Below are 12672 nucleotides of genomic sequence, written 5' to 3'. Positions count from 1 at the left end.
TCACCTCCCAACCATGACAGCCGTGGGCGAGCCCACAGTCTTGGCTGTCCCCACCGAGCCACGAGCTGAGCTAACTAGGATGACGTACTGACCAATCTCCTCCTCGCGACGTCCCATACCGCCACGAAGCTGCCCTCGCGGGCCTCGAGATTGCTGCCGGCCTCGGTTGCATAAAGCAGGTGCATGTTTGCACTAGATCCAGGCTCCAAGACCATAGAGCTCTCACAAACTCGCGAGACTCTCTATAATACAATAACTAACCTTGGCCACCCTTTTATAGGCTCTTGGCCGGTCATCGGGCGTCCACACTTGGGTGCCCGTCCGTCCATACTTGGGTGCCCGCCCGTTAGTATTTCCCTAACTCAGCTCGTCAATCAGCCTGCCTAGTTCCAAGCTTCCCCAAGCCTCGAAACTAGTCTTGCATGCGTGTAGCACACGGTAGATGCACACTGTGCACATGACATACTTCCCTTCCTCTAAGAGCTCACTCTTGAGCTCACTAAAAAGCCAGGGTAATCTCTCTGAAGAGTAGTCAATGTCTCCCATGTAATGTCCTCCTTAACACGATCCTTCCACTTGATCTTGTATTTCGTGATAAGCGTATTACGCAATCTTCGTTCACGAAATCCAAGAATCTTTTCAGGTTCGTGCGGAATAAATGTCATGTCCTCGACATTTATAATTTCTTTTAGGAGTAACTAACTGATCTGCTCCACCCAGTACTTCCTTAAGTCTACTGACATGAAATACAGGATGAACTTTCACATGAGAAGGCAAATCCAATTCATATGCAACTGAACCAATCCGTCGTGTAACACGAAATGGTCCACAGTATTTGATTTCGAAGATCTACCTGTCCGTAAAGTCTCGGAATCTTTCGGAACTCGCAAATACACCATCGTTCCTTCAGAGAACTCTCTAGGTGAACGATGTCTATTAGAATAAAACCTGTCTCGGTCTTGAGCATTTCTAATAGATTCCTTTGCAACTTGTAACATTTCCTGCATATCTTGCAAAAAATTACGTGCTGCATCATGCTGAAGTCCTGAGAATCCTACTGTAACAGGTGATCTAGGTTGAAAACCATACATAAGCATGAAAGGACTAACCCCTGTACTCGTATGCTTAGTACTGTTATATGCAAATTCTAACATAGGAAGATAATCCTCCCATGAACTCTGTCTTTTGGATACATATGCTCGAAGCATATTCTCCAAAATCTGATTCACTCTTTCAGCCTGGCCATCAGATTGAGGATGATCAGAGGAACTCAAATTCAAAGTTGTTTCCAACTTCTCAAAAACAAGTTTCCAAAAATCACTCGTAAACTTAGAGTCCCTATCACTGACTATGTCCTGCGGTAACCCGCACAGTCTAAACAATTGCTCGATAAACTGCCGAGCTAATTGCGTAGCTGTAATAGTCTTTCGGGTCGGTAAAAATCTAGCCATTTTTGTCAAACGATCCACCACAACCCAAATAGAATCGTGGCCGTGATGTGTTCTTTGCAATCCGGTAATAAAATCCATGGAAATACTTTTCCATTTATTACCTGGGATTTGCAAAGGATGCAACAACCCAGCCTGTCTAAAGCGTTCAGCTTTATTTGCCTGACAAATCTAACACTTGAGAACATAATCTTCTACATACCCTTTCATCTTCGGCCAATAAAAAGTGTGTGTCACTAATGATAGTGTCCTGTGTACCCCAGGGTGTCCAGCAGAAGGGGCGTCGTGACACTTCTTAAGAATCTTGGACCTAATGTCCGGGATCTGTGGTACACAAATTTTGTCATTACGGAATAGCAAACCATTCCGAATCATCCACTGACCTCCTGCAGCCTGAATGGTAGACTGCTCAGTCATCGAGTCTTGGTCCATCAATGAGCTCCCGTCCTGGATCTTCTGCCAAAATGGACCAAAATAACTATCAGTCCTGCAAAGCTCTCTCAATGACTGAAATAAGTCAGTAGAAATCTCGGTGAACGACAAAGAATTCACCTCTCTAATCCGACTAAACGCATCTGCAATACTATTCATGGACCCTTTCCGATAACGGATCTCAAAATCAAAATCTTGCATTAACTCTGCCCAACGAGCTTTCCTGCCTCTCAAATTATCCGCATCACACACATATTTGATTGACTGATGTGATCAGTCAATACCACAAACTTGGAGTCATATAAATAATGTCTCCAAACCTTGAGAGCATGAATCACAGCATAAAGCTCCTTCTCAAGGGTTGGCCAACGAGATTGAGTGTCGTCTAGCTTTTTACTTTCAAAAGCAACCAGTCTACCATCTTGAAATAAAGTAGCCCCGATAGCATAGTCACTGGCATCAGTTTCAAGAACATAAGGCCGACTAAGATTAGGTAATGCTAAGATAGGTGCTTCCTTGACTTTATCTTTCAAAAGTCTGAAGGCCATATCCAAATCGTTATTCCAAGTGATAGACTGATTTGACTTACGTCCATGACCTTTCAATAAGTCGGTTATCAGTAGTGTGAGCTGAGAGTACTCCTGTACAGATTTCCGAAGAAAAACAACAAAATCGAGAAAAGAACGAAGTTGTTTCACTGTTCGTGGTATAGGCCAGTCCAAAACCTTCTGAACTCGGTCATAGTCAATGCTCAATCCATCTCTAGTGATCTTGTGTCCCAAGTAAATGATGTTGGTCATAAAGAACTCACATTTACTCAACTTAGCATATAGTCGATTCTGTCTCAAAATAGATAAGACAATCGTGAGGTGTCTGACATGATCCTCAAGAGTACGACTATAAATCAAAATATCATCCAGGAACACCACCACAAATTTTCCCAAATGTTCACGAAAAAGATCGTTCATCATTTGCTGGAAAGTGGCTGGAGCATTGGGTAACCCAAAAGGTAATACGAGAAACTCGTAATGGCCATACCTAGTCCGAAAGGTGATTCTTTCGACATGCCTTTCATGAATACGTATCTGGTGATAGCCAGCACGTAAATCTATCTTCGTAAAATATTTCGCTCCTGCTAACCGGTCAATCAGGTCATCTGATCTAGGGAGAGGATAACGGTTCTTAATGGTCAACTTGTTTAATCTTTTGTAATCTATACACATTCTCCAAGTATTGTCCTTCTTTCTCCTAAGCAACACAGGTGCACCCCAAGGTGATTTACTTGGACGGATCTGGCCCATCCTCAAATAATCTTTGAGTTGTTTAGCCAACTCATCTTCCTCAGCTTGGCTCATCCTATAAGGTGGAATACTGACAGGATGAGCACCAGGGATCAAGTCAATACGATGATCTACTGCCCGTTCAGGTGGTAAACCCGATGGCAATTCCTTAGGAAATACATCTTGAAACGAATCAAGTATCTTTTGTAATTCTTTGCTTTCAAACACACTTAATTCATTCACATCCAAAGGAAGGGATGAGAAAAGAAGAAAGTGGAATCAATACACAATGGAAAGCGGTATACAAAGAAGAATCCATTATATTTCCAAAATCAATTGTATTTACAAGAGGTCCCTGAGAGGGATGGATACAATTACCTAAAATACTATACTTGGTGTCCCTATGCTGAAAAGAAAAAATATGACTAGACTAATCTATCTGGACATCAAGAGTCTTAAACCACTCAATCCCTAATAACAAGTCTACATTTTCCAGATGCATAACATAGCATTCCAGAGTGTCTTTGTAGTCCTGAATCTGGATTGGAAGCATCTCCACCTTGCGATCCCAAACTTGCCTTCCCGCAGGTAGGCGTACCTCATAGGTATGGTCGCTGAGTGTCGTATCAAGACTCAATTTCTGCACAAGTTTGTAGTTAACAAAGTTATGCGAACTGCTTAGACCCCTCGGCGGCACCTCTCATCCGCGCTCTCCATAAGCTTCCCTTTTGGCGTCGATCGTGTTCTGGCCGCCTTTCCCAGGAGGACTCCAGTGTAGCCCCTCCGCTCTCTGTGGTCGAGTGTGCTCGTCGCCCTCTTCAGAGGGCCGCATAGATGGTCTTGTAGCTCACGACACCAGCGTGGCTGGGACGTTGAGCGAGTTGTAATGTTAACTATTAGTAGGATCTCTCTCTCGGAAAAAAAAAAGGAAAAAAAGAATGTGAATCTTATGGCCATTCACTTCTCCATAAACTTGGAGAAGATCATGCATGCCAAATACCTTAAAATTGAACAGACAATCAGAACAAGTACTAGGGCGAGAAAGTACAGTAATTGACGTACTTGTCAAAGACAACTGGTTAGCTGCCTTTGGCTTGGGTCTTGCGTTTGACTTGGTACCCTTTTGCTTCGGGCACTCATTACGCATGTGTCTTTTTTCTTCGTAGATAAAACAACGTCCTTCCTTCTTGAGCTTTAAAGCCCTAAGGCGAGAAAGTACAGATAATCAAAACAAGTACTAGGGCGAGAAAGTACAGTAATTGACGTACCTGTCAAAGACAACTGGTTAGTTGCCTTTGGCTTGGGTCCTGCGTTTGACTTGGTACCCCTTTGCTTCGGGCACTCATTACGCATGTGTCCTTTTTCTTCGCAGATAAAACAACGTCCTTCCTTCTTGAGCTTTAAAGCCCTAAGGAGTCGTTTCTTCTTCGCTGGTATCGAATTTAAATTCTTCGAAGATTGGTCCGAAGACTTGCCTTCTGTCGTGTTAGCCATAGGTGCGGAGAACTTTCTTTTATGCTTGTTCCCCTGCTCGGTAACGGTTGGAAGAGACCATCGTATCGTCATAGATACGAGCTGATTGAATGGCCTCGTCCAAAGTTTTACATTTGTTATTTTTAACCTGTAATCGGTACGAGTCTGGTAAACCAGCTACGAAAAACCCCAAAAGAGTAGTGGGATCCATCTTTGTAGCTTTCATCTGTAAGTCACGAAACTTCTAGAGGTAGACCTCATAAGTGAGGTGCTGCGAGGTCATGGTCAAAGCTGAAAACCGGGCAACAACATCATAGTCATCCTCTTTCTTGAGGAATTTTTTCTTGAAGATATCTTCAAATTGAGCCCAAGTCGTTGGCTTAGGGTTGAGTTCCTTCCACCAAAGCAAAGCTTTGCCGGACAGGAAACCTGCTGCTAACTGTATCTTCTTTCCATCATCATATGGATGAAACTGAAAGTGAACTTGCCACTTATGTAGCCACGTGTCCACGATCTCCTTGGTTTGTTGCTTTTGCTCGCCCCCGAACGGTTCCGGAGTAATATTGGGGCCTAAAGCTGAAGCCAAGGTATCCATACCCGAGAAAGTAGAGAGAGTAGTGGTCAATAGAGCGATGGAGTTCTGCAAAGCTTGCATCTGGGCTGCGATTTGTGCCTGACGTTCCGTCGAAGGAGCTTCGAGAGCTACTTTGAACTCTTGGAAATCTGATTTTGACACAAAATCGTCAAAAAGATAGGCATCGATACCTTCCGTCGGCAAGCCTTCGCGTTCCACGAGGGGCTCCAACTCTGATTCTTGGGTCGACATCGTGAAGAGGGTACGTGGAGAGAAAATTTGATCTTTGCACAACAAAAGTGCGAGCGAACTTGAGAGCTTGAGAGCTTGAAAACTTGAGAACTTGAGAGATGTGTGGCAAGAAGCCCACTTGAGGGGGTTTATAAAGATTTCCCAAAAGCCAAAAATCTGCAAAAGCTAGGCTTAGCTTTTGTGTTTTTTTTTCTTGAATATATATATATATATATATGGATATCTATATTCTATGGTCTAAAAAAATTTTATTATGTTCATGGATGCACCACTGGGTGTGACTCCTGCGGGATGGCTCAAGTTGTACCATCAGTCGTGGGTCCTACAAGATGTCCATGGGCGTAAGGCTTGCGAGTACCCCTTAGACTGTTACTTTAGAGTAGGTAGAGCATTTTGAGGAGCATATTGTTTGCAAATGCATATATGTATCATGCATATGTGTGTCATATGTAGAATGATGCATGGTTTTGTTTTTGGCTAACACAGTTAACGTGTTTCCACTTGGTTTTAGACTTTTGCTGTAGGTTCTGCAGGAACAAGCAAGAGTTGTTTGTCACTTTGACATGACGGTGTGACCTTATTGTGCAGGATGATTTTTTTTTCATCACCCAGGTGCACTTGAGGGCCATTGCTTTTGTCGTATGGGGAGTCTTTGCTCATAAGATGCCTTACTGTGCCATTGAGTGCAATGGAGGATGCTTGCTATTTTTCAAGAGGGGGGTATGTCACGACCCTGTGTTTTTCTCTGGATAGTATGCAGGTGTGCACGGGGACATGGAGGACAGTGTGAATGGCATCAGTTTGGAGTTGAAAAGGAAACCCATGTGTGGACAACCCCAAGTGTGAAGGGGACAGAGATTTTAAAGTTAAAAAGGTTTTATAACCTTGGGAGGCCCCTAGGTAATTTATAGAGGCTACTCTACTTTTGGGGGGGGGGGGGGGGGGGGGGGGGGCACGCCTCTTTCTCTCTCGTGCTTTTTTTTGGGAGAAAACAAGGCTGGCGGGCTGTGCTGCAGGGCTGCGTTTCAGGCCTACTGTGGCTGATTGGAAGGACTGCAGGTGGGCAGCGCTACTCTTGCTTTTTGGAAGGAGTTACTGGCGGGCTGCTCTGAATCATGGAGAGGCGCAGCTGAATATCATTCAACGCCTGCTTTTTGGGAAGAGTTCACGGGCTGGCTGCTGCGCTGCAGTGTATACAGGCGCCTATTGAATCTCCTTCTCCTGTGCTTTTGGCAAGACACCGGCTGGCTGGACTGCAAGCGCACAGGGCTGAAACACGTGCTCTTTTGCACAGAGTCAGGCTGCAGCTTACAGTCTGGTTTCTCTGGACACATAGGCGGCCAGGTGTATGCATGCAGCCAAGCGTGCGTCCTTCCAGGCTTCCATCTCTCGTCGCATCTTAGCTTGCAGCTGTTTGTACATTTTCTCTTTGCCCTGAATCTGTCTTGACAGCACGAATCTCCTTTTGATGCTGGTTCAATGTCCTGTCTATCAGTTTCTTTTGGTCTGAAAGGGCCTTTTGAGCTTGTTCTTCGATCTTGTTCACTGTCTTCAAGAGGGAGCACCATTGTCACAGTCACCCAACTCAAGCTGTGGTCAAGGACATGGGAGGAGACGGGAGCCGGCCCGATGCGCGATGGGGTAAGAGAGAGAGAGAGAGAGAGAGAGAGAGAGAGATGGAGATGGATGTTAGCTTGTGTTTTCGTTGTTTGAACTCAGCAAAATATAAAATTGTTTTTCCAGTTTTAGTGTACCCGAGGAGGCTCCATTTACTGCAGTGCTGAAGTTTGCAGCTGAAGAGTTCAAAGTTCCACCGCAAACAAGTGCCATCATCACAAATGGTGAGCCTATATACTACTAGCTAGATATGTTTTGATTTTTCATTGCATTAACATCCTCTATTTTTGCCTTTCAGACGGTGTTGGAATAAATCCTCAGCAAACTGCAGGTTCGAAAGAAAATGTATTCCAAAGCATTTAAGGATTTCCTGTGTGCACATTTTATTTGAGGTGCTTGTTACATATATATGCTGTGTGTGTAAAAGACGCTCTCTTCTCATTAGTGGCTGGTTTGTTTAGGAAGTGTCTTTTTGAAACATGGATCGGATCTACGACTCATCCCTCGAGACAGGGTGGGATGTTGGCCTGCTTGGAGATGAGTTATGTTTTGGTCAATGGACTTGATCATTGATCCATTATGGTGATGACAATTTATCATTACTTATTAGTCAATGTTGTGAAACTGTTGGAAATTTTTAAATCAAATAATCACTGCCAAAACAAGATCAATGTGTGTGAGGTGGTTACGTGATTTAATACTATCATATATGTTTAGATGTGTGTGTTTCTTTTGGTTTTGCAATTGGAATGAGAAGAGACACTACAGTGACCCCAACATCATGACCAGAAGTATTTTTTGATGCAAAAAAATCAAATCTTGGTCATCATCATGATAAGGTGTAACCTCGAGAATGCCCAGTCCGGCATCTCTAGAATAGCTGCCATTGACCTTAGTATCAGTCTACCATCTTCAGTAAAAAATCAATCAGCAATGCCTGGGTCTCGTGTTGTAGATGCTACTGATGTTACTGTCTTTGTATTGGCTATGCATAACCATCTTATTTTACATCATCGAGGCATTGCAAGATTGAGCCGTGTGAAGAGAAACATGTGTCGTGTTTGCTTTTGCTGAAGTTTAGAAGTAGTTGTTTGAATATCAAGTGAACCGTGGAGGAGCTCTAGATTTGGCTCAACTTTGTAGTTCTTACTTTATGCTTTGCAATTGAAGGTTTCCAACCCCACCAATCATATGCTGTTTTATTTAGAAAAAAAAGCATGCATATGAATAGTCCCTCTTAACCCCCCCCCCCCCCCCCCCCCGCCCCCCCGCGGACTAGCCTTACGCCTAAGATCCTCCTGTAGGCACCTCCTTCTGTAGTTACCGTTTTTCACCTTTTCACTACTCGTAGGCGCTTATTATCCGCCTGTAGGTGATGCCGCTGAGGAAGCACCTTATGCAGACGAAGAGTCCCTCTTTACTTGACCAATCTAATGAAATTCATGTTTAGTTTCGTGTTCAAAACTTCTTGAATGTGTTTATTGCCAAAAATGATATGTAAAACTTGGGATCATTGTTACAACATTAGCAGTAGTAGGTAGTGAAGACTAAACAATGACGCTCATATTCACAAGAGCTTGTGCTTCTTCTCAAATTGTGGCGTTTTCTTGTGTAATGGGTGTGTTGCAAATCAGGAGTAGCCTTTGGCTTGCATGGCTACCAACGTTTCTCATCCTCATTGTGTAATGCCTAGCCTTGCAATAAGAAGTGAGAATGGAGAAGAAGAAAGTGGAGGGAAGGATATACAAATTGTGTAATGGCATTTCCTTTTCAAACCCAATGCATGCACATGCCCATATACACTAGCATGGAGTTGCAATGCAAAGAATAGAGAAGACACTAGATGCTATGCACATTGAGGAGGAGAAGATTTAGACCATGAGAAGTTGATGTATATACTACGCAATTTTTTTTCTCACCAAGTTGCATAGGATAAGACTTTTTTACTTGATTGGCCTTATAATTATAAGTTTGCTTCCACATGATACAAGACCAACAACCAAGATGTGTAAACATTCCAAACACACAACATAGCCAAGTTCCTTTTGCAATACAATAAAGGTATAATGAAGACAACTTTTGTGGGTTCAGGTTGAACATTGTGAATGTGGACATTCGTAACTTTTGACTTGAAAGCGTGAGTTGATCGAAATCACCTTGTTGACAAGAACTGATAAGGAAGCAACAAATCCATTTTCTCAAGTGTGTTGCCTTAGTGGCTTGACATTGTTGATTTATTTAAAATCCATCCGTTGATTTAGTGCATATGATTCTCTTAAAAAAAATCAGAGCTTGTTGGAAGCATGAATATATAATAAACACAGTCATGACTAAAGAAAATCTAATTTTTCATGTCTTGAATCTGGAACATTAGGTATGTGGTCGATCTTGGAATAATTACTCATTTTGAATACTAAGCTAATTTTTTATATTCTTCTCATAAAAGCAATTCTTTCAGTTCATTTAGAGTTGTGCTAGCTTATAATCTTTTCCAAATATGACAAACGTATATAGGCCTTGTAATGAATAGCAAAGACTATAGGTTAAATCTTTTGTGAAAGACATTATGTTCACAAACCAATTTGACTTAAGCCATTTGTGATGGTGTTTGTAATATTAATTTGACATCATATCTCAAAGTAAAATTTTTGCATATTAGCTCTACACGAGCTTGCCTTCCAACCATTAAGGTTGAATGCATCATATAAAGTATTAATATACTTGTACCACTCGAGTTATTTGATAAAGATAGCATCTTTCCTTTCTCAACCTAAAGGTAGCATCATAAGCCTCTTTCTTATTCATTGGATAATGAATATGTGTAAGTAGCTTTTGAATAAGAACAACCACATGTGCTCATCATTCAACATGGCTCTAATAGTTGCATATTGACTCCCATTTATTTCAAATGTCAATGGTTTAGTTGGATCCATACTATGCAACAGTGTCATGGTCACATTGTGCATCAAATCCTCAAACTTTATATCTGATTCTATTGTCTATCTATAGGTTTGTAGTTCATTTGATTTATACAAAATATCCAAAGTGTCGAAAAGAGGTAATGCAATCAATGAAAGTTTGAGGAGGTTGTCTAAACCAATTATATAAGGCCCAAAAAAAAACTTCTAGTTCTAAGAATTGCTCATCCATGATCATTTTGGATGTTATTATAATTGTTCTCAAGTCAATCTTGAAAAAATAAGCTGCATTTATTGACAAATCCACGCATTATTGATAGAGGTTGTATGTTGTTAATGGACACTTTGTGAAGAGACCATTGTATTCTACAAAGAGATGATTGTCTAATTCTTTTTACCCATCAAACTCATTTGCACTTCCCAACTAAACATAAAAAGACTCTCATGATGTCTTGTTGATCTCATTTGTTCCTCATTGCTCAACAAACATGAATTCTTTTAGATTTGTTGTGCAGCCTAAATAAACTTGATCTATGAACTTGCTTTGGTTTGGGTAAAATAAGTTGTATGAACTTGCTTTGGTTTGTGATCATCCTCAAAAAAATCCAAAACAAAATGTTGATTTTATTTTTTCTTAGTCCAATTCAACACAATTATGCAACAAGAAATACTAACTTGGCCTATGAATTATGTTTGCTACTTTTATTGAAAGACAAAAGGCTCTATAACATGAACTTTTTAATCTCGACATGGCACAAGCACATGATTCTTCTTTTTATGAATTGTATTGGGGCTTCAATTATTCTGTTATATGCTTAGCCCGAGCCACCCCTCTCCATCTTTCCTGGTGGTTGCAATGTGGCCAATGAGTAAGTGATAAATCCCCTATTAGGCCTTCATCTTTCAATTTATAATTAAATCTCTAGATCCTCTTCCTTGGGCATTTCTCTTTTGATTAATCACCTCTTCCACTAGTATGTACCTCTAAATTTTGTGCTACATACCCGTCCTAATAAGAGGATTCCCATAAATACAACTGATGTCATACTTCCTTCCGCAGAGAAACATTTACATCCTTGAAAATAACCTTATGATATTTTCTTACCTTGTGAAACATTTACATCCTTATGAGATTTACTTACCATGTGTATGGTGAGAGAAGGTTGTCATTAAGGGGACTGGTTGCTAGTGAGGACGGGTTATCAATTAGAGTGATAATTGGCTCATTAAACAACTTCTTATAACCCATCACTTAACCAACACATGGGGGACTCAATCATGCTAACAAATTCTCAAAAAAATATCCCTTTGTATTCCTGCTTATAGTGAAAGCCTATAACAAATGAGGATTTTTTTTTTTGATAATCAAAGCTCTTGTGGTGGTCAATGATATAGAGATCTAATGGTGTAGGAATTTTTAACTCTTTTTTGTTTAGGAATATTTGATAATTTAAAGATTTGGTTTTTATGGACTTTACTAGTTTATTTTGGTCTTAGATATGTTTTGATTAGCAATTACCGCCATCATCATGAAATGCATTCAAGGGTTGAGTTCATAGATAGAACTTGGTATAGACACACACATAGAAAATTTTTCAAAAATATCAAATATTCACTAAGGGGCCTAGGAATGTACAACATCCCTACACATATGAAAATGCACATTCATAGACCCTTGGGTTGTATTCATGCACATCCCAAGTTTGTGCATGCAAGTTCTCCAATTGGTGTATGCACGCAGGTCCCTACATCTACTCTACACACGTGCACGTTCCTTCTCATTCTATCTATACATGTAGGATCCTTCCCAGTCTATTACACCAATTTGCATACATGTTCTCATTGCATTATTGTTCTCTCCATGAATGTTTTGTGTGCATGCATGCTCCTTCACTTGTGCACACACATTTTCCTTTGGAAATAGTCTTGTAGTATGGCATGTTCCTACACATCTATCTGCGTACATATTGATCATATTAGTTAACATTACTTCTAATTGTGCAGTCACACTTTTTGTCACTCTTTCTGTAAACATACAAAATACTTCATGTCTATTAAACTTTTGGATATCACTAATCTTACATGTAATAATGCTGGTAGTGTGACGTGTAATGCGGGATCACTCTTTACCAATATTATGACGTGTGTAATGCGGGATCACTCTTTACCAATATTATGACTTGTGTAATGTGAGATTACTCTTTAACAATATTATTACTTGTTGGCGTTTCTTGGGGCAATCGGGTAGTAAAATTGAGCACTGTACATATGAGGCTTTGTGTATCTTTAATTTTTAGTAATGAAAAAGGACATAATGCCATTACCATAATTTGAGTATCACTTATCTTGAGCTCTTGTACTAATCGCTTGCATGCTTACTCATTTCTTTTTTGTGTTTACTACATGATTTCTTGTGGATTATGGTGTGTGCAATGAGATGTATGGTTGCTTGCTTGTCTTCTTCTTCTTCTTCTTCTTCTCTCTCTCTCTCTCTCTCTCTCTCTCTCTCTCTCTATATATATATATATATATATATATATATATATATATATCTTCGCTGTTCGTTGTTCGCCCACCCAACCCGCTTCAAATCCCCCCTTCGCTTCTGCCCCGCCCTGCTCTCTCTCTCTCTCTCTCTCTCTCTCTCTCTCTCTCTCTCTCTCTCTCTCTCTCTCTCT

The 12672-nt window shown here is 40.9% G+C and overlaps 1 protein-coding gene across 1 annotated transcript in view; it reads left to right on the top strand.

Annotated features, from left to right (window-relative positions):
- Window positions 1-7794, top strand: part of LOC147627390 (ubiquitin-fold modifier 1-like) — a 39207-nt gene extending 31413 nt beyond the window's left edge. Inside the window, exons 3-5 of the mRNA XM_086816035.1 lie at window positions 7203-7300; window positions 7375-7407; window positions 7538-7794. Of these exons, the coding sequence (XP_086672161.1) occupies window positions 7203-7300; window positions 7375-7407; window positions 7538-7617 (211 nt within the window). The 3' untranslated portion in view covers window positions 7618-7794. The remainder of the gene's footprint in view (window positions 1-7202; window positions 7301-7374; window positions 7408-7537) is intronic.
- Window positions 7795-12672: the final 4878 nt, after the last annotated feature.

Source organism: Cibotium barometz, chromosome 21 (assembly GCF_041138505.1).
Source record: "Cibotium barometz isolate CiBa-2024 chromosome 21, ASM4113850v1, whole genome shotgun sequence".
Classification (NCBI taxonomy): domain Eukaryota; kingdom Viridiplantae; phylum Streptophyta; class Polypodiopsida; order Cyatheales; family Cibotiaceae; genus Cibotium; species Cibotium barometz.
The sequence above is the reverse complement of the archived record's forward strand: the minus strand, read 5'-3'. Positions and strand labels throughout refer to the sequence as shown.